General features: G+C 42.0%; 2 protein-coding genes across 4 annotated transcripts; both read left to right on the top strand.

Moving 5' to 3' along the window:
- Positions 1–7,858: 7,858 nt before the first annotated feature.
- LOC115156768 (stress-associated endoplasmic reticulum protein 1) lies at positions 7,859–11,679 on the top strand. Its single transcript, XM_029704440.1, has 3 exons — positions 7,859–8,135; positions 8,705–8,780; positions 10,566–11,679. The coding sequence occupies exons 1-3, from the start codon at positions 8,052–8,054 to the stop codon at positions 10,604–10,606; spliced, it is 201 nt and encodes a 66-aa protein (XP_029560300.1). The 5' UTR covers positions 7,859–8,051; the 3' UTR covers positions 10,607–11,679.
- Positions 11,680–13,116: 1,437 nt separating this feature from the next.
- On the top strand, positions 13,117–26,088 carry LOC115156767 (choline-phosphate cytidylyltransferase A). 3 transcript variants are annotated; one of them, XM_029704437.1, is made up of 9 exons: positions 13,117–13,745; positions 20,582–20,702; positions 20,848–20,947; positions 21,794–21,910; positions 22,073–22,224; positions 23,758–23,836; positions 23,945–24,087; positions 24,317–24,505; positions 24,739–26,088. In XM_029704437.1, the coding sequence occupies exons 2-9, from the start codon at positions 20,589–20,591 to the stop codon at positions 24,940–24,942; spliced, it is 1,098 nt and encodes a 365-aa protein (XP_029560297.1). In that variant the 5' UTR covers positions 13,117–13,745; positions 20,582–20,588; the 3' UTR covers positions 24,943–26,088. The 3 variants fall into 3 exon arrangements, with proteins under 3 accessions (XP_029560297.1, XP_029560299.1, XP_029560298.1); XM_029704439.1 differs by lacking the exon at positions 13,117–13,745 and adding an exon at positions 19,591–19,917; XM_029704438.1 differs by lacking the exon at positions 13,117–13,745 and adding an exon at positions 20,102–20,450.
- Positions 26,089–27,028: the final 940 nt, after the last annotated feature.

Raw genomic sequence — 27,028 nt, 5'->3', positions numbered from 1 at the left:
CGTGACAAATAAACTTTGATTTGATTTAATTCACACAAAGTGAAAGCACACACACAATTGACACTGCCGGACTGCATACACAACCTGAATGCAGTTAATAAACCCTACAGGAAACCCCTACAGTGTAGCTTATAAAAAAACGTGTGCTTATTTGAGCTGTCATTGTGACTCTTCAGACAGTAACAAATGTGATAGACCTATACACAATTTACTACATAGGCGTCAATGTCAGTGAGGCATGAGGGAAAATTCTATCCTCTCCTGTTGTAGAGCCTGGCTATTTTCCTATCCAGTCCCAATGCCACTGAAAGCCCAAATCCTGACTCCTGTCTCGCATAAAAATTCGGAACTTTATTCTGTAATCCATAGGTTGCATTATCAAAGCACGTCTCTCGCCTATGCATGTCAAAATACCGCTATACAATTTCATCTGCTTCCCTGCGCTGTTTCGTACTTGCTGCCCATGTGAGAGCTTCAGTAGAGAATGTGTGATCAACAAACGGTATGAGAGTAGATATGGATATTTTTTAAAACAGAGTTGGTCCTTAAGATACCTTGACATTAAAACAATATCCACTCTTCATCTCCCCATTATTCATGAGCTGATCTGCTATCTGTATAATCAGCAACTCAATTTTTCCAAATATACAGGGGCGGATTGACCAGATGGGCTGGACCATTTTTTTATTGGGTGGACTGGTCGAAATTGACACACAAATATATATATATATATACATATATATATTTTTTAAATAAAAAATTGAAAAAGGTGACATGGCCGGTGGCCCATGGGCCCGTTAAGATTTATTTTTTCTCGCAATTTCTGTATTATACTAATCTATAATGAGCGTTTGGCCAGCCCGGTGTTCTGATAGGCTGAGCTGAGGTCACACAAACTCACATTCGAGGTCAAACGCGGAATCATAAAAGAGACCTGCTCTGACTATTTTATCAGTTAGGTTCCAGGTAAAAAGCTTTTGTGTTTTGGGTAGAACCCTTTTGGGTTCCATGTAGAACCCACTGTGGAAAGGGGCCTACCTGAAACCCAAAAGGGTTCTACCTCAAACCCAAAAGGGTTTTCTTCAAAGGGTTGTCCAAAGAACCATTTTAGGTTCTACAGTGCCTTCAGAAAATATTCACATCCCTTGACTTTTTCCACATTTTGTTGTATTAGACTGAATTTAAAATTGATTAAATTGAGATTTTGTGTCACTGGCCAACACACAATACCCCGTAATGTCAAAGTGGAATCATATTTTTCAAAACTTTTACTAATTAATTAATTAAAAGTGGAAATGACTTAAGTCAATAAGTAGTCAACCCCTTTGTTATGGCAAGCCTAAATAAGTTCAGGAGTAAAAATGTGCTTAACAAGTTGTATGGACTTTGTGTGCAATAATAGTTTAGCATGATATTTGAACTACCTCATCTCTGTACCCCACACATACAATTATCTGTAAGGTCCCTCAGTCGCGCAGCGCATTTCAAACAGATTCAACAGGGAGGTTTTCCAATGTCTCACAAAGAAGGTCACCTATTGGTAGAAATATAAAAAACAGACATTGAATATCGCTTTGAGAATAGAAAAGTTAATAATTACACTTTGGATGGTGTATCAATACACCCAGTCACTACAAAGATATAAACTCAGCAACAACAACAAAAAACATCCTCACTGTCAACTGCGTTTATTTTCAGCAAACTTAACATGTGTAAATATTTGTATGAACATAAGATTCAACAACTGACAAATAAACTGAACAAGTTCCACAGACATGTGACTAACAGACATGGAATAATGTGTCCCTGAACAAAAGGGGGGTTAACATCAAAAGTAACAGTCAGTATCCGGTTTGGCCAGCAGCTGCATTAAGTACTGCAGTGCATCTCCTCCTCATGGATGGCACCAGATTTGCCAGTTCTTGCTGTGAGATGTTACCCCACTCTTCCACCAAGGCACCTGCAAGTTCCGGGACATTTCTGGGGGGAATGGCCCTAGCCCTCACCCTCCGATCCAACAGGTCCCCGACGTGCTCAATAGGATTGAGATCCGGGCTCGTCACTGGCCATGGCAGAACACTGACATTCCTGTCTTGCAGGAAATCACTCACAGAACGAGCAGTATGGCTGGTGGCATTGTCATGCTGGAGGGTCATGTCAGGATGAGCCTGCAGGAAGGTTACCCACATGAGGGAGGAGGATGTCTTCCCTGTAACGCACAGCGTTGAGATTGCCTGCAATGACAACAAGCGCAGTCTGATGATGCTGTGACACACCACCCCAGACCATGACGGACCCTCCACCTCCAAATTGATCCTACTCCAGAGTACAGGCCTCGGTGTAACGTTCATTCCTTCGACAATAAACGTGAATCTGACCATCACCCCTGGTGAGACAAAACCATGACTCGTCAGTGAAGAGCACTTTTTGCCAGTCCTGTCTGGTCCAGCGACGGTGGGTTTGTGCCCATAGGCGACGTTGTTGCCGGTGATGTAGGGTGAAGACATGCCTTACAACAGGCCTACAAGCCCTCAGTCCAGCCTCTTTCAGCCTATTGCGGACAGTCTGAGCACTGATGGAGGGATTGTCCGTTTCTGGTGTAACTCGGGCAGTTGTTGTTGTTGCCATCCTGTACCTGTCCCGCAGGTGTGATGTTTGGATGTACCGATCCTGTGCAGGTGTTGTTACACGTGGTCTGCCACTGTGAGGATGATCAGCTGTCCGCCCTGTCTCCCTGTAGCGCTGTCTTAGGCATCTCACAGTACGGACATTGCAATCTATTGCCCTGGCCACATCTGCAGTCCTCATGCCTCCTTGCAGCATGCCTAAGGCACATTCACGCAGATGAGCAGGGACCCTGGGCATCTTTCTTTTGGTGTTTTTCAGAGTCAGTAGAAAGGCCTCTTTAGTGTCCTAAGTTTTCATAACTGTGACCTTAATTGCCTACCGTCTGTAAGCTGTTTGTGTCTTAACATCCGTTCAACAGGTGCATGTTCATTAATTGTTTATGGTTCATTGAACAAGCATGGGAAACAGTGTTCAAACCCTTTACAATGAAGATCTGTGAAGTTATTTGGATTTTTACGAATATCTTTCAAAGACAGGGTCCTGAAAAAGGGACGTTACTTTTTTTGCTGAGTTTAGGCGTCTACTACCGCTTCGGCGCTCACCGTCGCCAGTTTACTAACCACCAGTTCTGGCAACCCATCATTACGCACACCTGGCAACCTTCATCACGCACACCTGCGCCTCATCATTAGGCACACCTGGAATTCATCACTTCCCTGATTACTTCCCCTTTATTAAGCCCTCTGTGTTCATCAGTCCATAGGTATTTTTAATTGTCTCACATTCACTTCACTTCCCATGTTTGTGCATTTGTAGCTGTTCTGTATTAAATGCACCTCCTGCACATGCTTTCTGACTCCCGGCGTATACGTAACAGCGTCCTTCCTAACTCAGTTGCAGGAGAGGAAACCACTCAAGGATTTCACCATGAGGCCAATGGTGACTTAAAAACGGTTATAGAGTTTAATGGCTGTGATTGGAGAAAACTGAGGATGGATCAACAACATTGTAGATACTCCACAATACTAACCTAATTGACAGAGTGAAAAGTAGGAATCCTGTAGGGGAAGAAATATTCCAAAACATGCATTTTACTCCTGAATTTATTTATGCTTGCCAAAAAAAAGGGTTTGAGTACTTATTGACTCAAGACATTTCAGCTTAAAATGTTTTAAGTTGTTAAAAATTCTAAAAACATAATTCCACTTTGACATTATGGGGTATTGTGTGTAGGCCAGTGACACAAAATCTCAGGCTGTAACAACAAAATGTGGACAAAGTCAAGGGGTGTGAATACCTCCTGAAGGCACAACAGGGAGGCAAACAACAAGGCTAGAGCAGAGGAACAGTAATATTGGTGAGTTGTATCTCCAGTGGTGTTTTTACATATTGTTTTAAACATGAGCTGGTTAAAAAAGAGGACCATGTCTTGCCAGTCACTGGTACAGAAATGGTGGAGAAATGCTGCACTGACCTGTCAATGTTATGTCAGCACTATTGCCTTTGTCTAAGTAGGGTGTGTAGGGTCAGGGTGAATGTGTATGGTTGGTTGCCCGCATGTCAACAGCTCATATAGGCACAGTTTCGCTGAAACTCATCTCTTGACATGTAGGGTGGTAGACTTCTTAAAAAATCATTTTAGAATTATTATTATTTTATAATAATTATTTTCACCTGACACCTTACAGTACCTAAATGGTGTCAGGTGTCACATAACTTTCATTAGCTGGCTAGGATTAGCACGCTAGCTAATTACAGTGACAGCTGTCAGTGAGTGCCCTATTTGTTATTTCTCTGCTACACGTGGAAATCACCACAACGTTCCCACCCCGAAAGCCCGAATATGTATTAGCAGCCAGCGTCAGTCTTCAAGGTGGAACATAAAAAATAATTTCCTCTCTAGGACAGGAATTACAGGAATTACTGGAAATAGGTGCGGCAACTGTCTCTGAGGTGACTCTTTAATATTAATGCCAACCAGCATTCAGTAGTAGGTGAACATTTACCTGTAAAATTGAATTATTATCATTTTTTTATTATCTCAAGGATTAAAAGATTAAATTATCTCACTGGACACAACCAAGTGAATAATAATCTGCAATCATAACGGTCACCACCAACACCATTTGTCTGCTTAAACTGTCTGTGGGTTGAATATATAGTGCATTCGGAAAGTATTCAGACCCCTTGACTTTTTCCACATTTTGTGACGTTACAGCCTGATTCTAAAATGGATTAAAAATAAAACATTTCCCTCATCAATCTGCACACATTACCCCATAATGACAAAGTGAAAACATGTTTTTTGAAATACCTTAAATAAGTATTCAGAACCTTCGCTATGAGACTTGAAATTGAGCTCAGGTGCATCCTGTTTCCATTGATCATCTTTGAGATGTTTCTACAACTTGGAGTCCACCTGTTGTAAATTCAACTGATTGGACATGATTTGGGAAGGCACACACCTGTCTATATAAAGTTCCACAGTTGACAGTGAATGTCAGAGCAAAAACCAAGCCATGAGATCGAAGGAACTGTAGTTATAGCTCCGATGACAGGATTGTGTTGAGGCACAGATCTGGGGAAGCGTACCAAAACATTTCTGCAGCATTGAAGGTCCCCAAGAACACAGTGGCCTCCATCATTCTTAAATGGAAGAAGTTTGGAACCACCAAGACTCTTCCTAGAGCTGACCACCTGGCCAAAGAAGGGCCTTGGTCAGGGAGGTGACCAAAAACCTAATGGTCTCTCTGACAGAGCTCCAGAGTCCCTCTGTGGAGATGGGAGAACCATACAGAAGGACAACAATCTCTGAAGCACTCCACCAATCAAGCCTTTATGGTAGAGTGGCCAGACGGCAGCCACTACTCAGTAAAAGGTACATGACAGCCCGCTTGGAGTTTGCCAAAAGGCACCTAAAGGACTTGCAGACCATGAGAAACAAGATTGAACTCTTTTGCCTGAATGCCAAGCGTCACGTCTGGAGGAAACCTGTCATCATCCCTACGGTGAAGCATGGTGGTGGCAGCATCATGCTGTGGGGATGTTTTTCAGAAGCAGGGACTGGAATACCAGTCAGGATCGAGTGACAGATGAACGGAGCAAAGGACAGAGAGATCCTTGATGAAAACCTACTCCAGAGTACTTAGGACCTCAGACTAGGGCAAAGGTTCACCTTCCAACAGAACAATGACCCTAAGCACACAGCCAAGACAACGCAGGAATGGCTTCGGGACAAGTCTCTGAATGTCCTTGAGTGGCCCAGCCAGAGCCCGGACTTGAACACGATTGAGCATCTCTGGATTGACCTGAAAATAGCAGTGCAGCGACGCTCCCCATCCAACCTGACAGAGTATGAGAGAATCTGCAGAGAAGAATGGGAGAAACTCCCCAAATACAGGTGTGCCATGCTTGTAGTTTCATACCCAAGAAGACTCGAGGCTGTAATCACTGCCAAAGGTGCTTCAACAAAGTACTGAGTAAAGGTTCTGAATACTTATGTAAATTAGATATTTCCGTTTTTGATTTGCCATTAGGGGATATTGTGTGTAGATTGATGGGGGAAAAAGCAATTTAACCAATTTTAGAATAAAACTGTAATTGAACAAAATATGAAAAAAGTCAAGGGGTCTGAATACTTTCCGAATGCACTGTATATTGAACAAAAATATAAACGCAACATGCAACAATTTCAACAGCTCTGGTGGACAATCCTGCAGTCAGCATGCCAATTGCACGATCCCTCAAAAATTGAGACGTCTGAGGCATTGTGTTGTGTGACAAAACTGCACATTTTAGAGTGGCCTTTTATTATCCTGAGCACAAGATGCACCTGTGTAATGATCATGCTGTTTAATCATCTTCTAGATATGCCACACCTGTCAGGTGGTTGGATTATCTTGGCAGAAGAAGAAATGTTCACTAACAGGGATGTAGACAAATTTGTTCACACAATTTGAGAGAAATAAGCTTTTTGTGGGTGTTGTTAGCAGTTGATGTTATTCTTCAATAACACAGACCCCAAAGCAAACCAGGGGGAGGAAAATGGGTTTATTCAAAGAGAACAAATCATGCAGGGCAGTAGATGTTGATGCTCCCCTGTCCTCAGTGACTCTCTCCACAGAACAAAGGGACAGGATGTAGTTTTATAACCCAGCCATAGCCTGTGGTTGACCAATCACAATTCATTGCAATAAAACTGGGCCAATGGCCAAATAACAAGTATCCTACTTCAGGTTCAATTTATAAACAATTTGGACCAATGAGAACTTGCCATGTAGCTATGAGTCCCGGACTGAAATTCCTCCCATGTCTCTGACCCATTGATATTACAGAAAAAACACTATTTCCATTGATCATTAGTACTCTATTGACCTCTCGTCCTCTGCGTTGTGAACAACTCAAGGACAGAACTTCATCAACTACAGAACTACATAGGTTAATGATCCCCAAACCAACAATGATCAGAATTTACAAATATACTGAACAAAAATATAAAGTGTTGGTCCCATGTCTCATGAGCTGAAATAAAATATCCCAGAATTTGTCCACACTAAGAATATTTTGAATATTGAGAATATTTTGAGGATAAAATATTATTACAGTGTGGACAAATTCTGGGATATTTTATTTCAGCTCATGAGACATGGGACCAACACTTTTTTTATATTTTTGTTCAGTATATTTGTAAATTCTGATCATTGTTGGTTTGGGGATCATGAACCTACCTTACATTCCACCCTTTACAAGAATAAAGACAGTACTGAAATTAAAATGTAATTGTCAATGCATTGCTCAAATGAACAGCCAACCTGGTTTCAAAAAACAGATAAAGCAACACCCCAAGGCACGATACCTCTCCCCTATTTGACCTAGATATTTTGTGTGTATGTATTGATATGTAGGCTATGTGTGCCTTATTTTTTTAGTTGATGTAGTTCTGTCCTTGAGTTGTTCTTGTATATTAATGTTCTTTACTATGTAATGTTTTATGTGTCCCCGGAAAGAGTAGCTGCTGCTTTTGCAAAAGCTAATGCGGAGCCTAATAAAATACCAAATAACATCCAAGTCAAGTGCATTAGGTTTGCTTTTACTACATCAAAGTCGAAATAGCTGATGCACTAGGATTGTGGACCTGGTCAAGGTAATAGGAATTATACATAAACACACGGACCGAAACTGCAATAGCAAAGGCAGTATTGTAAATGCTACTGTGGAATGATCGAAGTGGGAAGAACTATATTGCCACACAGTGGGCGGCGGAAAGATATGCCAAATAAACATTGCAAGTTCGAAATGTGGTCTTCCTGTGTGGGCGGGGTTAAGATTTGTATACGTAGACATTTGCACTGCTATTATTCTTCCTTTTGAAAAAGTGGCTACTGTAGACAAGAGCCAGTAGTACATAAGTGAGACATATTAACCATATCACTCACATTCCTGACTTTTTGTAAAAAATAATTAATAACCTACTTATTTGGAAGATGGTCGCCAAACAGAGGATTCGTATGGCCAACGAAAAACACAGCAAGAATATCACGCAAAGAGGCAACGTATCCAAATCCACGGTAACATGTTTTTTTTTTACTATTTTTATTTCGGTTTGCGAACGAGTTAAGGAATATGTTAACGCTACGTAAATTAGTCAAAGGCAAACGCTTAATTGTCTGATTGTTTGCTAGCTTTTTATTTTTATATTCACATATATCAATGTTTCTAGCCCAGGTGCCAACAGCTCATGCCGTCAATCTTTGGTCAGCTGTAACGTTAATAGTATCCATGAAAGTACATTTTTACATCATGCCAAGTTGAGTTACATGTTTTATTTAAACCGCTGTATGTTTCTGATTACGGCTTTTAGAGGTATACATGTTTGACCAATATGATACAGTACAGTAGAATGACTGCACTCTGATTACAGTCAAATTCCAGTTTAACAGCAGTATGCTGCAAATATATTTTTTTAATACAGTAATTTTGTAGTGTAACAGCAGTTACAGTGCAGTATAACTGCAGTTACTGCGTCCAAAATACACAGTCGACTGCAGTTACTGCGGTTTTGATGCAGTTTCCAAACTTTTTTGTAATGATTACTTTTGACATGATAGCATGACGTGTACTGTATTTGGTTCCACAGAGAAACCCTCAGGATGATAAGGTAGCCGTGGGGCCCTGGCTGTTGGCGCTCTTCATCTTTGTTGTGTGTGGATCAGGTGAGTTGTGTTGACTTTTACTAATTTGCCAGTGAACAGCTCTGAACAGCTCTGAAATTGATCCCCATATTCTCCCCCTGTCCCACATTTCAAGCAAAACATTTTAGTGGCTCCCCCCTCTTGACAGCGGAGAGGAATTTGGGGTGTAGAGAAAATGTTGAAGTTTTAAATAATCTATGCTGCAATTCTACACATTTTGCCATAGGGTGGAGAGATGTTTTCAGTTTTTAAAATGATATCTGAGTGAGACTGACTAACAAAATCAATGAGGACCTGCCGGTAATTCGACCATGATAACAAGTATAGATAGCTGGCTCAAAACTAACTTGGCAATCTAAAAAAAAAATATGTAGCTGACATGGGCTAATTGACTGACTTATCAGTGACTGACTTAACAAGAGAGAAACTGCTGATGCACAACCAAATTTTGAAATTGCACCGTAGGCCGCCATTTGCCCATCCCATGTCCTAGACACATTTGTTGATCTGAAAGGATTGGATGGGTGTATCCAACATTTTACTGAGCTTGTCATAAGGCCAGATGAAACCCTATTGCATACCTATCTGATCCTTGTAGTCCCCAAACCTTTCTGAGATTAGATCGCTTCCTGACTCAAAATGAAGGCAGAGATCTACCGCTCAGATTATATTTTTTTTTAAAAACATGACTTAAAAAACATAAGCCTCTGCAACATTAATCTATTAAAAACAGTTATGTAGCAATGAGGTTGTTGGAGGCTATATGCCCAATACATGATTGGCTATGCTTGAATTGTTCTTCTCAAACCATTTTAAAAATTGTATTTCAACATGAGGTACAGGATCATCATTTGTTGTATTACTTGTGAGGCTCAGCTGAGTGTGCATAAATTGAAATAATGTGCCTTCTTTATTTTATTGGACTGATTGTGCCAGCGTCTGATGGTCAGTCTCAGCGGAGGGAGACCATCAGAGGGCCTGCTTCTCACTGTCGGACCACCCTCAGCTCTGCCCCCTCCGCTAAGAGTAAGACTGACCAAAAAGGAGACACCATCTTCGAGCTGATGGCGAAACCTGAGTCTAAAAACAGATTTCATAACTTTATCGTAGTATTTAGTTTTTGCAGTATTTAAACCAAGCAGTGGTCCCTTGAGGGGTTTGTTAGTCTCTTGTAACAGCCTTAGGGTTTTGTCAGCCTTTTTACACACCTTTTTGTCACTGTTTGCCTTTAACAGGCAATATCAACGTGCTTGTTGCCCACCTCAGCTAATATTGGGGAAGGACACAAGTTTTGATAAGTGTTCTAGGACCTCCGCCAGCTAACTGTTGGAGACTGTTTGTTTCTTCTTTATCCAGGGTCAGATAATCTGTTTGTACTGTTTCTGTGTGGTCTGGTTTGACATTTTGCTTTACTACCTCCCACTGTTTGTCCCAATCCAAGCTTTTAGTAGTCAGTGGGTTTGGCAACACTTTCAGAGATTCCATCAGAACATAATTGAGCAGTTACATTAGTCACCTTGGAAATCAAAATTAAAACCTTGCAGGAAAGGAGGGATATAGTCACACTGGCGAGTTAGAAGAAAATGGGTAAAGTAGATAATTCCGGTGGAACATTCTGGTCAGTTCCCAGCTGTGTTCTGAGCTTCAGTGACGACTGCTGTCATCGGTGAATTAAAACCTATTAAAATGCTTTTTTTCCAGGTCAGGGTTTTCCAGTGTCATTCAAGTGATTATTTGACTCACCAAGTTTCTTTGTCCATGAACTCCAGTGATTTATTTTCTTAACATTTGAATTTCTCTCCACAGCTATCTTCCAGATCATTCAGAGCATTCGGATGGGCATGTAGGATGACATGTCCAACCCATCCATTCCACTCAGTATCTGGCCAACCAAGAAACACCTCTGTCTCTGCTCTATAACATCCCATTATCCTTCACTCAACATTCTCAGTCTTCTTAAGCTGCACAAAGCTAGGCCAAGGAGGATGAGCCACTATCTTGCACTTTTTGTGACTTTTTGTTCTTAATTTGTCTTATTTTATTTGGCCTTTTCTATATTATTTGTCTTGCTGGTTACTTTTGGCAAGCTCTATCAAGTCATTCCTTCCTTGTGCCTTAAATGATAAAGGTGAACACTTTACAGCACAAAAAAAGCCATAAGCTGCATTCCGGTAGTGGGTTTTCTGAAATAATAAGGTAATGTGTTCTGTCAATCTCAGGCAAGTTGGCCATCTTGTGGAATCATGAGCTTTATTTCTGTTTTCGGTTGTCCTTTTTGGAAGTCTTATTTGCCACCACTTCGTTATAATTGTTGTGTAATATGAACTATTCAATTTCCACTTTAATTTAGTATATTGAAAGAAAGGTTATGTTTGCTTTGAAAATGTTCAGTTTTGGTAGTACGACCAAATGCCTTGGTTGGACTGGGAAGAAGTTCAGCAACACAAGTCTAAGCACAAGATATGAAGCCTGATATAATTCTCATGGCAAGAGAACTCAATAGTAGAAACTAGTGGTACGTAATGATAATAAGCAGTCCTATTTTTTTTTTTTGCATCTTCAGATTGCGGTCTACTCCTCATCTACTTTATCTCAATTTTGTCTCTATTGATTTGCCCTGCCTTTTCTTGAGGCTTTGGTATTGTCATCTGGTCCACAGTTAGTTGAATATGGATCAGCAAAAGTAAGATGAGGTCATCTTCATACTTAGATAGTTGATCTGACATTGTCCTGTCCTCAAGTTGACGGAAATGGTTCAAGGCTCACGCTTACTGGATAAAATTGAATTATCTTTGCTAAACCAGTGTTTAAGAAGTAAAGATTAAGGGTAGGATGTAAATGACCACCTGGTTGTTTGACTGCATAAAATATGCTGGCAATGTATGAGAGAAATGAATAAAAGATGATAATTGGTACATTATTTTGTGTGCATTTCTTATGCGTTATACTTATCACCCAGAATAAAAACTCACATATTTGCATGTGTGTAGTATACTAGCTAGTGTAGTGTCCTGAAAATGTATTTTCCTGAGTAGAGAATAAACTATTTAGCCTCATCCACTGCCAGTTCATTGCCGCTAATGATGTGTATAAACCCTGGATTGTTAATGCTATGTATTGGCACTCTCCAGTAGGAGCAGTCCTCCAAAGTAATTAATTAATGGAATTCTTACATCAATTAAATGTTTAAAAGCCACAATTAAATATATTAAACTATTTATTGGTTGTAGTGGGGACCATAACATTAGTAATCTATAAAAAAACGATACATTAAGATAACGGTTTTATTTATATATTTTTTTTAGCTCACATAATATAACTTTAAAATATGCATTAAGGTGTCTGTACATTAATAAATGCATTTCTATAGCTTCCAAAATATTGTTTTAAATGGTGGGGGAGTGCCAGGTCTAGTGTGTACATATAAATCATTGGTTGCTACATTGTGGTCTGTTTTCTACGCCACTGAGGGAGAGTTCGTTTTTCATGGCCTGTTGTCCCGGGTGGGTGGAGTTTGGTATTTTAGACCATTATATTGGTCATTAAGCGAAATCTTCACCTAACTGGGGCATCGGGTCATTCATGCAAAACAAGAAACATAAATCTGTATATAATGACGAGACGCTGATGTCTCCGCCCTAACATTGGGAGTCGTCCAAAGACCGAAAGAGAAGGGTGTTTTGCGTCCCAAGCTATACCTCAGTGGTCCCGATATGGCGAACGGAGTATGGGCACAGATAGAACAATGAGAGATATTTCACCGGATGTATAAATGTGAAGCATCCGCTTGTTGTTTCCACTCGCTATCAAATGTGTAGTCAGAGGAAGACCAGTGGCCGGCAGTGGGAGAAGATGGAACGAGATTAATTTTGGCCGACATTCTGCTAAATTGTCTCATCGATGAAACATTAACTCAATACAGTTTTCTGTTCCCCAAACTAGTATCTGTTACGAACAGAGGGACTGAGGTTTTGTATAATTTCCCCTATGCCAAGGTGTTAAAAAAGTGCGTTGTTTAGAAAGAGTGTAAAGGCAAATTGAGCTATTGCACACGCGCACTTCACAGAGTAGGCGTTAACTGACGGAAATATGCAAATATTGGCTAGAACGCGCCAATCGGATCTCGCTAGCTCGTGCTTGGCTCTGCCCACTATGACTAATATGCTCCAATTTGAAATGACAGGCTGTGGTCTAGCAACTCAAATTGTATTTGTCACATGCGCCGAATACAACAGGTTACAGTGAAACGCTTACTTACAAGCCGTTAACCAACAATGCAGTTTTAAGAAAGAAAAGTGTTAAAGTATTTACTCAAATTAACTGAAGTAAATCAATTAATATTAGTTTAGTTGTAAAAAATCTTTGGTATGGGTGCATGGAAAGGAGTTTTTGACACACCACTAATCTGAGACCATTCTGGGACGCAGCTACCTATACTTGGGCGGGAAGGCAAGGCGACACGTTTAGGTCCAAAAAAGGCCATGTAGACGTTGGGCTTATTTTTGCCAGGTTTTGGCGAGAGTAACATCTCGTTTCGCATCTTTCCTCTCTGACTGAGGTGATTTTACCGGAAATGTCAGGCACCCTTTAATTATTACGTAACTTCCTGGAGACGTGTCCCGGTTGTTGTAGTTCCTGTGGAGTAATCTGTCATTCCGAGGACTGCATTAGTTAGCTAGAAATACTCTGTTGATAATCCATCTATTAGTCTACTCCCTAACCAATGCGCGTCCTCTTCCTATCGAGCTGGTGGCACAGTTCGAGACATTGGACTAACATTACCTGAGTGTTGGGGGCACTGTTCTAGCTAGCTAGTTAGTGAATTTAGCGTTATTAATCGACAGTTAGCAAGCAACAGAGAGCAAACCAACTTGACAGTAACGTTAGTTAGCTATAAAAGATTTCCCTAGCACACTGTCTATGAGCTAGATAGCTTTCAGCAGTAACGTTACCTACTTCTACACTGCAAATCCCAAGCATAGAACGGTAAGTACGTGAATGTCTTTTTAGTTATCTGTGTATGATGCCGCGTTCAAAATAACTGGGAACTTGGAAATCTCCGATTTCAGTGCGTTCAAGACAACTGGGAACTCGGGAAAAAAACAGACTGGGAAAATTCGTTTAAACTGTCATCCAACGCGTAATTCCTAGTCGGGAACTAGTCGCCTACTTTTTAGAACAGATTTCCGTCCTGAAGATCACTGACGTCATGATTCGTCCTCGTTTTTTTCTCCCGATTTCCCAGTTGTCTTGAAAGCACCATGACTGTTGGGCCAGCACTCCCTCTTTTGCCCGTTCACGTTTCGGGCAATAGAGCAGTGCCCCGCGCCTCAGCATAATCGAATCAGCCCACTAATTTAGTTTCCAGAGGGTTGTACTTGTCAGGTACAGCTGGTTGCTTAACTGCATACTTTGTTGGCTTGTCAAATCTGAGTCAGAGAAGGAATCTGTCTGCATGGTGACTCATGGCAAACTAGGAGATGAACGACTGTTTGCTAAGACTGTACAGCTGCCCTATGATGTCACTATCAGCTAAACTAAAGCTTCGTGTGAAAACCCCTAGCCACCTTTCTCTCTTGTACCACTGACAATCAATTGGTGTAGATCGGTGAGCCTTCCATGGGATCAGTTAGTGACTTACAAGCATTATTTTCCAGTCTATAGACCAGAGACCATCTTCTAGCAAAGTGTGTGAGACAGATGAAGGTAACTGCCAAAATAAAGGGAACACTAACAGTTCCTTAATAGGGTGTTAAGCCACCAGAACGGCTTCAATGTGCCTTGGTATAGAGTATCTTTGGTATCTTCAAAGGAGGTGACACTCTTGACCCAAATTGCTACAGACCTATATCCATCCTACCCTGCCTTTCTAAGGTCTTCGAAAACCAAGTCAACAAACAGATTACCGACCATTTCGAATCCCACCGCACCCTCTCCGCTATGCAATCTGGTTTCAGAGCTGGTCATGGGTGCACCTCAGCCACGCTCAAGGTCCTAAACGACATCGTAACCGCCATCGATAAGAAACAATACTGTGCTGCCGTATTCATTGACCTGGCCAAAGCTTTTGACTCTGTTAATCACCACATCCTCATCGGCAGACTCAATAGCCTTGGTTTCTCAAACGATTGCGTCGCCTGGTTCACCAACTACTTCTCTGATAGAGTTCAGTGTGTCAAATCGGAGGGCCTGCTGTCCGGACCTCTGGCAGTCTCTATGGGGGTACCACAGGGTTCAATTCTTGGGCCAACTCTTTTCCCTGTATACATCAATGATGTCGCTCTTGCTGCTGGTGAATCTCTGATCCACCTCTACGCAGACGACACCATTCTGTATACTTCTGGCCGTTCTTTGGACACTGTGTTAACAACCCTCCAGACGCGCTTCAATGCCATACAACTCTCCTTCCGTGGTCTCCAACTGCTCCTAAATACAAGTAAAACTAAATGCATGCTCTTCAACCGATCGCTGCCTGCACCTGCCCGCCTGTCCAGCATCACTTCTCTGGACGGTTCTGACTTAGAATTTGTGGACAACTACAAATACCTAGGTGTCTGGTTAGACTGTAAACTCTCCTTCCAGACTCACATCAATCATCTCCAATCCAAAGTTAAATCTAGAATTGGCTTCCTATTTCGCAACAAAGCATCCTTCACTCATGCTGCCAAATATACCCTCGTAAAACTAACCATCCTACCAATCCTCGACTTCAGCGATGTCATTTACAAAATAGCCTCCAATACCCTACTTAACAAGCTGGATGCAGTCTATCACAGTGCCATCCGTTTTGTCACCAAAGCCCCATATACTACCCACCACTGCGACCTGTACGCTCTCGTTGGCTGGCCTTCGCTTCATAATCGTCGCCAAACACATTGGCTCCAGGTCATCTACAAGACCCTGCTAGGTAAAGTCCCCCCTTATCTCCGCTCACTGGTCACCATAGCAGCACCCACCTGTAGCACGCGCTCCAGCAGGTATATCTCTCTGGTCACCCCTAAAGCCAACTCCTCCTTTGGTCGTCTCTTCTTCCAGTTCTCTGCTGCCAATGACTGGAACGAACTACAAAAATCTCTGAAACTGGAAACACTTATCTCCCTCACTAGCTTTAAGCACCAGCTATCAGAGCAGCTCCCAGATCACTGCACCTGTACATCTATAATTTAGCCCAAACTACTACCTCTTCCCCTATTGTATTTATTTATTTTATTTATTATTTTGCTCCTTTGCACCATATTATTTATATTTTAACTTTGAACTTTCTTCAAATTATAAATCTACCATTCCAGTGTTTTACTTGCTATACTTTATTTACTTTGCCACCATGGCCTTTTTTGCCTTTACCTCCCTTATCTCACATCATTTGCTCACATTGTATATAGTCTTATTTTTCTACTGTATCATTGATTGTATGTTGTTTTACTCCATGTGTAACTCTGTGTTTTTGTATGTTGTTGAACTGCTTTGCTTTATCTTGGCCAGGTCGCAATTGTAAATGAGAACTTGTTCTCAACTTGCCTACCTGGTTAAATAAAGGTGAAATAAATAAATAAATAAAATAAAAAATAGAGCAGTGGTCACCGACTTGTCGATCTCCAAGGCATTTCTTGTCGATCGCCAAACATTTCTGTAAAAAACCCAACGATGAAGCCTTGCGTTTCTATTTTTGTTTTATTAGTCTCAGGCTGTTGGTGGTAGGTGCAGCCAATTCAGCTGCCCTGCGTGCCGGGTAGGCAAGCTGTTGCCATTTCATGTCTGAAGGTACAAAATCTGCCTTCCCGGTGGTCCTGGAGAGGAAATCAAGTGCACTATGCTACCGCTGGCCAATCAAATTGCTCAGATGACGGAGTCTGCAGTAACCTAGCAGGCATAAAAGAAAGCTACGGCAAAATGGATACTGTGAGATTTCTAAACTTTTAAAACCATGACTAGAGAGAGACTGTCAACGAATACAGCAAAGAGCTGCTGCTTTTATGAGTGAGTTCATGTTTAAGTTCTTACTCAGCAAGGTCAACACTTTGTATTCAACATTTTTATAACCCATAATGTGAGTTCTTCCTATTTCCACTCAGCGCTACAACAAGCACTGTAGCAGTAATGAATGAGTAGGAAAGTGTATTGATAGGCTTGCGTTATTATTAGTGTCTTGGGCCTCTTTTTATATTGAGGAATATTTCACTTTCTCTGTTCCTAGGAGTAACATGAATTTGTGCATGAGGCAGAAATAATGCGGTGCGACTCGAGTTTCGCCATCATCTGGAAGACGGTGTCCCTTTTTGGTCAGTGTTAGTGGAGGAAAGGGAGAGTGGCGGGAAGTTGACAGACCCTCAGTCTGCTGCTCTCTCTCCACTGAGACTGACCATCAGATGCAGGCACCATCAGCCCAGTAAAATAAAAAGCAAATGATTGAAATGTATGCTCACTCAGCTGTGCCTCACAAGTAATACAACAATGGATCTGTTACCGGTGTGATCATATAGCCTACCTCCAAAATGTGAAATATTTTTTTTTTTCAAATGTCCCGAACAACAATGCATTGGCAGGTCAATTCAAGTAAAGCAAGTATGCGGTGATAATGTATTGGGCCTATAGCTTACTGCACAAACCTCATTGCTACAGTACTGTTTTTAATAGGTTAATGTTGCATAGGCTTACATTTTATAAGTCATGTTAATAAAAAAATCAGAGCGGTAGATCTCGGCATGCATTTTGACTCAAAGTGATCTTGACTCAGAAAAGGTTGGTGACCACTAATATAGAGTCTACAAGTGCCTGTAACTCCATTGGAGGGATGCAACACCATTCTTCCATGAGAAATGACACAATTTGGTGTTTTGTTGATGGTGGTGCGACACGCTGCCTCCGGCACTGCTCCAGAATCTCCCACGAGTGTTCAATTGAGATCTGGTGACAGACACACACGTTAACCCTCCCCTTAAAGTCACTGAGATCTCTTCTTCTAGCCATGGTAACAAAAAACAATGGGCAACTGGGCATTTTTATACATTTTATACATGAAGCACCTGCTTTCAATTTACTCAAACGTTTCCTTTATTTTGGCAGTTACACATACAGAGAGTGACACACACACTTTGCTAGAAGATAATGGTCTGTGGACTGGAATAGAATAATACTAGTAGTCCAAAGTAACTGAATCTGTGGAAGACACACACGGGTAGAGTTATGGGAACATTGTGTTTAAGCCATTGCAGCTTGGCACCAGCTAACATTACAAATAGCCTATGACTTTTGCAAACTGCATCTGGGGATTTCAATCTAAAAGGATCCATGAGCATGTGAACTTCATAAGAGCATGTCAAATTGGGTGTCAAATGAAAGATGAGTCTCTTTAATTAAGGCATATTATATACATTGTTCAATAAGCAAAGGCTTTGATTTCTGGTATAACAGATTGAAAAGGGGTCTTAGAAAACATCTACCAGAAAAAGTCTTACGTGATACTAGAAATGCATCAAAACACAATCATGTTGAAGTGAAGACCCCTGCCCACTAATATCATCACATTTTGTTTGAGAAATTATTTGCTTTCTGTAAGTTTAAGAAACTTTACCTTGTAATTTTGTTACCAAAAAACCCACATACTGTATCTTTAAGATATTTTCTAATTTCTCTCCCTCATGAGGAAGGATAATGAAAGTTCATAAAGTAACAAGTAAAGGTAGACCTAGCAATTAGTTTGTGTTTTTACTGATGTCAAGTTTGTTTATTAATTAGTAACGGAATTACTGCAATTTAACTGTCTACTATGGGAAATGATAGTCACAACCACAGTTGGTTGACCTTCTACTGTCCTCTCTTCCACTGGCATACTGTTATGTTCAGCTCACAACTGTTTTCTTTTCTCTTCCTCTGACTGTCGTCTGGTGGTCAAAGCAAACCTGAACAGTCTGGACAACCCCTCCCTCTCCTTCTTCCTCTCTCTGCTGCTCTCTCTGCTTCTCTCTCTCGCTCTGCTGCTCTCTCTGCTTCTCTCTCTCTCTCTGCTTCTCTCTCTGTCTCTCTGTCTGTCTCTCTCTCTCTGTCTCTGTCTCTCTGTGTGTGTGTGTGTGTGTGTGTGTGTTCAGTTAATGTCACTTCTCCCGGGCTCTTACTGACACCTACCATGACACCTACCCTCTTTCCATTTACTGTAACAATCATCCTCACCCACTGAGCACCGATCGACACCGGGCCTCCATGGAAGTTGAAAAGTAGCTGAAATTTGGTCAGTCCGCCCTGACCGGGTCAAATCTGAACCGATCACAGACGTGTTTCACAAGTTTGGGCAGTACAGTATATAACAGTAAAAAAAAGTAGAGTACAGTATATCGGGGAGAGTATACTGCACTGAACATACTGTATCTACTATGCTGAACATATTTACTGTACTCCTACTCTACTGAGCTGTATTCTGTGCCCTAATGTATACTGAGCTATGCTGTGATGTCCAAACTTGTGATACATAGACATCTATGATTGGTTCAGATTTGGTCTGGTCGGTACCAACCAAATGTGATCTTGTTTGGAGGCGGAGCTCATTACAATGATAGCCAGTGTGTAGAATAATACCCAAATATGCAAAATAAGGATATTGCATATTTTTACCTTTTGTGTAGCTATGTAGGATAGTGATAGTCATATCCATAATAATGCATTTCTGTATAGTACAGATTAGGGACAAATGATGGAATTCCGTTACCAGATGTAAATCCATTTCAATTTACAAAATATTTGTCATGTCATAGCTGACACCCCATTTTTTTCTGCAGACAACTTTGAATCATCATTTGGAGCAGATATTTGGAAAACGTGGTTCCAGGTTTTTTTCGCGGGATATTTTACCTGAATTGTTTTACCAAATTTTGCATCTACACAGTTCTTCCAGTAAATATGTTTTTGTGAAATATTCTGTGTAAATCGTTCGAAACAGTCCTTGTTAATACAGTTTTACGACTGGTTAAGTTCGAAATCAATGGTTTTTGTTTGGCATGCATCTCAAAGTGAAAAATCGGAGTGAAAGCGTAGTTCCGGTACCATGGAATTGCCAGAATATCGCCCTTGATCAAATAGCTACTAATTTCAGACATGACATGCAAATGTAAATCTCTGAAACACTGTTGAACTGTGCCAGTTATCAAAGAAAGGTTGAGCCACAAAGGTATGCAACCACACTGTTGATTGTGAAACTATAGCCTAATACATTAACACCAGCAACCTAATCCAGTAGTACTTTTTGACTAAAGTGTATTAGCCGACGGTCAAACTTTTTTTTTTTTTAGCCCTCAATGTTATTGCGAAGGAATTTCCGGAATGAGGCGGGGCAAAGTTATTTCCTTTAAAAAAGGCATTTCTTATTTAAACGTAAATCCGAGCATTAAACCAGAACAGAGGCAAGTGTCGATTTGAAAGTGTGGGTGATTTTAAATCCAAGTGAATGTGTTCACCGAGAACATGCACAAGTTATTAGGTAACGGTACCATTCGACGCGGCAGACGCAGAAACCCACCACCTGACCTGCTTGCCTCCGGGTCGTGTTCGTGGATGGACGCTGCCCTGTGGCCAATAATTGAATGAAATTCACCAAAGTAATTCGATTTAGACTCGCTGCAGAGACAATTCTATCTCATCATTTGTAAGAAATAAGCCTATGTGATCTTCAGTAGAGTCAAGAGGACTTATTTGCACATCCTGGTACTGGTTAATGTTGTTCTTCCATGTAGAATCTCAAACAGAATGTGTTGTATCAAAACTGCATGTGATTACTTTTGCTCTCTTAGCAAGATGGTGGTTGGTGTGTGAACATGTGACTTTTGCCCTTTCAGCCCTCAGATGGAGGCCCACAGCTCAAGCCGGTCAAGCCTGTCCAGGAAGAGGAGGAGAGATGGATCCAAGGGAGAAGCTGAGGAGGTAGAACGGCCAGGGAAAGTCCCAAGATCCACCGTGGTGAGTGAGGAAGAGGCTTTGTGGGATGTGTGTATGTGTGCAGACTTTGTTTATGGGGAGTTGTGATGTGTTGGGTAAGAGAGGCAAGTGAGTCATATGATTCGTATGAAGGAAAACCTCATTGTAATGTGTGTTCCTACACTAGGGTTTAAAAGATCCCGCCTCCTTTGCTGATGAGCTGCAGTCGGCTGAGAACACTCCATACCTGCGAGTCAGCATGGAGGAAGCCAAGAGGGGAACTCCATGTGAGTCGCGCGCACACACTCACGGTCTTATATTCACTCTCACCCCAAATGTACCATTCCGAAAATGTATAGAACAGGGGTATTCAACTCTTACCCCACGAGGTCGGGAGCCTGCTGGTTTCCTGTTCTCAGTGGTGTAAAGTATTCAAGTAGTACTTTTAAGTCGTTTTTTGGGGAATCTGTACTTTACTATTTATATTTTTGACTACTTTTACTTCACTACATTCCTAAAGAAAATGATGTACTTTTTACTCCATACATTTTCCCTGACACCCAAAAGTACTTGTTACATTTCGAATGCTTAGCAGGACAGGAAAATATTCAAATTAACACACTTATTGAGAGAACATCCCTGGTCATCCCTACTGCCTCTGATCTGGCGGACTCACAAAACACATGCTTCGTTTGTAAATTATGTCTTGAGTCTTGGAGCGTGCTCCTGGCTATCCGTAAATAAATAAAATAAAAAAATAAAATAAAAATGGTGCCATTTGGTTTGCTTATGTAAGGAATTAGAAAAAGTGTACTTTTACTTTTGATACTTAAGTATATTTGAGCAATTACATTTAATTTTGATACAAGTATATTTAAAATCAAATACTTTGACTTTTACTCAAGTAGAATTACACTGGGTCACTTTCACCTCTACTTGAGTCATTTTCTATTAAGGTACTTTTTCCTCCACTGTCTGTTCTGCTTGATAATGAATTGCACACACCTGGTCTCCCAGGTCTAAATCAGTCCCTGATTACAGGGGAACAATGAACAAATGGCTTCAAGGTCCAGACTGAAGTTGAGTTTGAGGGGTATAGAATGTTGCACTAACATCCCTCCTTTCTCCCACAGTTCATAGGCCAGTGCGGGTCTATGCAGATGGCATCTTTGATGTCTTCCACTCAGGCCACGCCCGGGCCCTCATGCAGGCCAAGGGCCTCTTCCCCAACACATACCTCATCGTGGGCGGTGAGTGTCTCACTCTGGCTGTGTGCGTGTCAACCTTTCCTCTTAACATGTCACTGTCTGTCCATTTGGTTAACTTTACATAGATGGAGCTTAATTAAGTACTAGGACTAATTGTGTATTTGATTTCCCTGAACCTCTGTGCTTCTCTTCATCCCGTCTCAGTGTGTAGTGACGACCTGACGCACAAGTTCAAGGGGTTCACAGTGATGAACGAGGACGAGCGCTACGATGCAGTCAGCCACTGCCGCTACGTGGACGAGGTCGTCAGGAACGCGCCCTGGACGCTTACGCCTGAATTCCTCGCCAAGCACCGAGTGAGTGAGCACGAGAGAGGGAAAGAAAGTTAGAGGGATGGGGGGGGAGAATGGAAAGCAATGACATGCTGATTGGTCTGAGAGTATGTACACTGACCAAAAATATATTGTGCAACAATTTCACTGAGTTACAGTTCATATAAGTTCAAATGAAATGGGGCCTAAGGAATTTATCTATGGATTTCACATGACTGGAAATACAGATTATGTATCTGTTTGTCACAGATACATAAAAGGTAGGGGCGTGGATCAGAAAACCAGTCAGTGTCTGGTGTGGCCACCATTTGCCTCGTGCAGCGCGACATCAACTCTATGCATAGGAGATCAGGCTGGTGATTGTGGCCTGTGGAATGTTGTCGTGGCCTGCAATGTTGATTGTGGCCTGCTGGATATTGGTGGTAACTGGAACATGCTGTCGTACACGTCGATCCAGAGCATCCCAAACATGCGCAATGGGTGACATGTCTGAGTATGCAGGCCGAGGAAGAACTGGGACATTTTCAGCTTCCAGGAATTGTGTACAGATCCTTGCGACATGGGGCCGTGCATTATCATGCTGAAACATGAGGTGATGGTGGAGGATGAATGGCACGACAATGGGCCTCAGGATCTCGTCACGGTATCTCTGTGCATTCAAATTGCCATCGATAAAATGCAATTGTGTTAATTGTCCGCAGCTTATACCTGCACGTACCATAACCCCACCACCACAATGGACAAACAACTCACCCACACGACACCATACACACTGTCTGCCAGGTACAATTGAAACCAGGATTCATCTATGAAGAGTACACTTCTCCAACGTGCCAGTGGCCATTGAAGGTGAGCATTTGCCCACTGAAGTTGGTTTCGACACCAAACTACAGTCAGGTCAAGACCCTGGTGAGGACAACGAGCACGCAGATGAGCTTCTCTGAGACGGTTTCTGACCGTTTGTACAGGAATTCTTTGGTTGTGCAAACCCACAGTTTCATCAGCTGTCCGGGTGGCTCGTCTCAGACTATCCCGCAGGGGCAGAAGCTGGATGTGGAGGTCCTGGGCTGGCGTGGTCTGCAGTTGAGGCCGGTTGGACATACTGCCAAATTCTCTAAAACAACATTGGAGGTGGGTTATGGTAGAGAAACTAACATTCAACTCTGGCCACAGCTCTGGTGGACATTCCTGCAGTCAGCATGCCAGATGCACGCTCCCTCAACTTGAGACATCTGTGGCATTGTGACAAAACGGCACATTTTAGTGGCCTTTTGTCCCCAGCACAAGGTGCACCTGTGTAATGATCATGTTTAATCAGCTTCTTCATATGCCACACCAGTCAGGTGGATGGATTATCTTGGCAAAGGCTCACTAACAGGGATGTAAACATTTGTGCACAAAATTTGAGAAGCTTTTAGTACGTATGGAACATTTCGGAGCTCTTTTTATTTTAGCTCATGAAACATGGGACTAACACTTTAACTGTGGTTTATATTTTGTCTGTGTATATTTGTGTGTGATGTCATCCATCTCTCATTCACCCCGATAACCCACCAGATCGACTTTGTTGCCCATGACGACATCCCATATACATCAGCAGGCCAGGATGACGTTTACAAGCACATCAAGGAGGCGGGTGGGTACCATGACAACCAGCAGGAATGACAAACATGAACGTCCTGGTACCCTGTGTCTGTCACGATGACCCCTCACCCTTTGCCCTTTTGACCCCTTGTGCCTACAGGCATGTTTGCGCCCACCCAGCGGACGGAGGGCATCTCCACCTCGGACATCATCACACGCATCGTCCGCGACTACGACGTGTACGTGAGACGCAACCTGCAACGCGGCTACACGGCAAAAGAGCTCAACGTCAGCTTCATAAATGTGCGTTAACACTTCGTGTTGCTATCATTCTTATTAGTTGTGATGATCATGTTATGACTCAAAAGTTGAGGTAGCCATCTGTCTATTTGTCAGAGGACAGTAGAAGCAGAATTAATTGAAGAAGTTGAATGAAAGCGGCTAAGATATTTTTACTAGTCTAGTGCAGCCTTGCTCGCCATGGTCTGGATTTGACACTGCACTGGTATGACACTGTGCCCCTGTCTTTCAGGAAAAGAAGTACCACCTGCAGGAGCGTGTGGACAAGGTGAAGAGGAAGGTGCGTGACGTGGAGGAGAAGAGTAAAGAGTTTGTGCAGAAGGTGGAGAACAAGAGCATCGACCTCATCCAGAAGTGGGAGGAGAAGTCCCGGGAGTTCATCGGCAACTTCCTGCAGATGTTCGGCCCCGAGGGAGCACTGGTGAGAACTTCTGTTCTCTCTGTGTGGTGTAAAGTAGACTGGTGTATTTTGTGGCAATCCTAATTTCCTGCTCTGGGCAATAAGATAGTGAAGAGTGTGGTTTTCCATGGAAGATTTGTATCGTGCTATAGATCAGTATGCACGGCCCAACATGGATTTATTTGTTCTATAGCCTAAGAACAACCAATGAACTTGTAATGTTGACTAACACGCCACCTTCTCTTTCTCTGTAGAAGCACATGTTGAAGGAGGGCAGGGGCCGGATGCTGCAGGCCATCAGCCCAAGACAGAGTCCCAGCAGCAGTCCCACCCGTGAGCGCTCTCCCTCCCCCGTCTTCCGCATGCCCTTCTTAAACAAGGCCTTTGCCTCACCCCACCACAGTGCTGCACGGGGATACACCGTCAGTGAGGATGATGACGAGTCTGACGAAGGTTAGGGCTCCCATTTCTCAATCCTGCTCCTCGGTCCATCGACAGTATCAGCGTTCAACCCCCTCCAACCAATCATCAGTATGTCCAATTATCTGTATAGCGTTGTCCCTCACTTCATTTTTTTCAATTGCTGGGGTCCATTTCATATGTACTGTACCACATCAGAGGGAGGTTAATGCACAATTCGTTTTTGACAGCTGATGTTGCATTTCTCACCGATAGGAACACTTACAGATTATTTTGATGCATGCTTCCTACTCAGGATGTTATAACCTTAGTGGGTAGATTTTTAATTAGCTATGAGTTTAGTGGGAAATTCAGTTTTGTCTTCTATAAGTTGAGGGGTGTTTGGTGCACTGTTGCATTCCTCCACAGATGATCTGAGAGTATGATATATATAGTAACCACCAGTCCCTTGAGGATTCCCCCTCAGTGTTTGTTTGCTTCTGTGAGTGTGTAAACTGCTAGTTTGTGTAGGCATCTCAATGTCCTCCATCCATGGACTCAGCTTGACCTTTTTGCACATAATACTAATAGGTGGTCTGACTTGAGGTCAGTCTTTGGACAGAGGTTTTCAAAGCATAGTGCCCAGCATTTAACTAGAGAACTGGATCCTGTTCAGTAGGGCTCAAGAGAACTTGTTTTCAGGAGGTTTTAGCTGAAGCCAAACAATTGTGTGCAATAACGAGTCTTCATTTTAAAAATGACTACATACGTAATACAATTTTATCCCTGTTACATATCTCCCTCCTGTAGTTGGGATCACTAGATTTTGGCTGTTGACCCAACCCTTGCTAGTCTGTGGCAGCAAAGCAGGCTTTATTTCCTATATAATTGAAATATGGGATTTTAAGCATATTATTGTAACCATGTTGGATTGTCTATACAGTATAAGGGATGATATGATCCATCATTTTATTGGACTGATTAAATCCATTAAAATGCTGCTTCTCATTAGGGCATGTCTATATATATATCTTGGTAGCAAGAATTGTCTGATATGTAAGAAGCCAATACCTACCTGTCAGATACAAAATGTACATTGTTTTAAACATTTTACTGTTTGGGTTGAGTTTGTTTAGCTCCTGAATGTGCAGGCATGAGATACCAGGGAACATGTCAATGGAATTAAAAAGTCAACCATAATCAAATCCATGGATGATTTTAATCCTAAATCCTGTTTCTTCTCAAATGGAACAGTAATCGCCGCCGCCAGGTTGTCAACAAGGCGGCATGGTGCAGAAAGTCTTTTCCACAATGTATGCAAACATTTCCTTGAAGACAGATGCAGCACTTATATCAAGAGTAAACTAAATTTACATAGGGTACAGGTTTCTCAAGTCTTCCCTGTGGCTCAGTTGGTAGAGCATGGTGTTTGCAATGCCAGGGTTGTGGGTTCGATTCCCACGGGGTGCCAGTACAAAAAAAAACCTGCATGTATTCACTACTACGTCGCTCTGGATAAGAGCGTCTGCTAAATGACAAATGTAAATAAGTCATTACTCCAAGTGCTTGACATGTCACTTTGCTTTGAACGGGGCTAACTCAGCCACCCCGGGCCAGCTTAATCAGATCCCCTGATGGCTGCGTTCCAGTAGGTCTACATTGCAGACATGCTAGATAGGTGTTTATAGCAATCTGATCCCCGACTGCGCATTAGATGACATGGCATAACCTTTGAGGCAATGCAACGACTACAATGTAGCCTAGAACACAACCAATCCTTCACTAGCACACGTTCATATACATTGCAACCCAACAGAGAAAGTGCGTGTACAAATCCCAAGTAGTCAAGTGAAAACAAAGACGAGAGGTGGTGCTCGTTTCATTATCAAATTTTACAAACAAGGAGCCAGTCAAGGCAATGCAACCTCAAGGGCAGGTCAGAGCTAAGCCACTTGTGGTCAGGATGAGTCCCACTCACCGAAAAACAAACCGCCACAGTGAATTCTCAATAAGCTCACATGCGATCAGACAGAGCAATTCAAAAGGGGAGAAAGGAACTAATTAGCTAAAAGAATATGGACCCAAAAAGCCATTTAGAAAAACAACATCAAGGGGTCACTTCAAAGACCCTATAATAGAAACTGC

The sequence above is a fragment of the Salmo trutta genome, chromosome 21 (assembly GCF_901001165.1).
Source record: "Salmo trutta chromosome 21, fSalTru1.1, whole genome shotgun sequence".
NCBI lineage: Eukaryota > Metazoa > Chordata > Actinopteri > Salmoniformes > Salmonidae > Salmo > Salmo trutta.
This window is presented reverse-complemented; position numbering and strand designations above follow the sequence as displayed.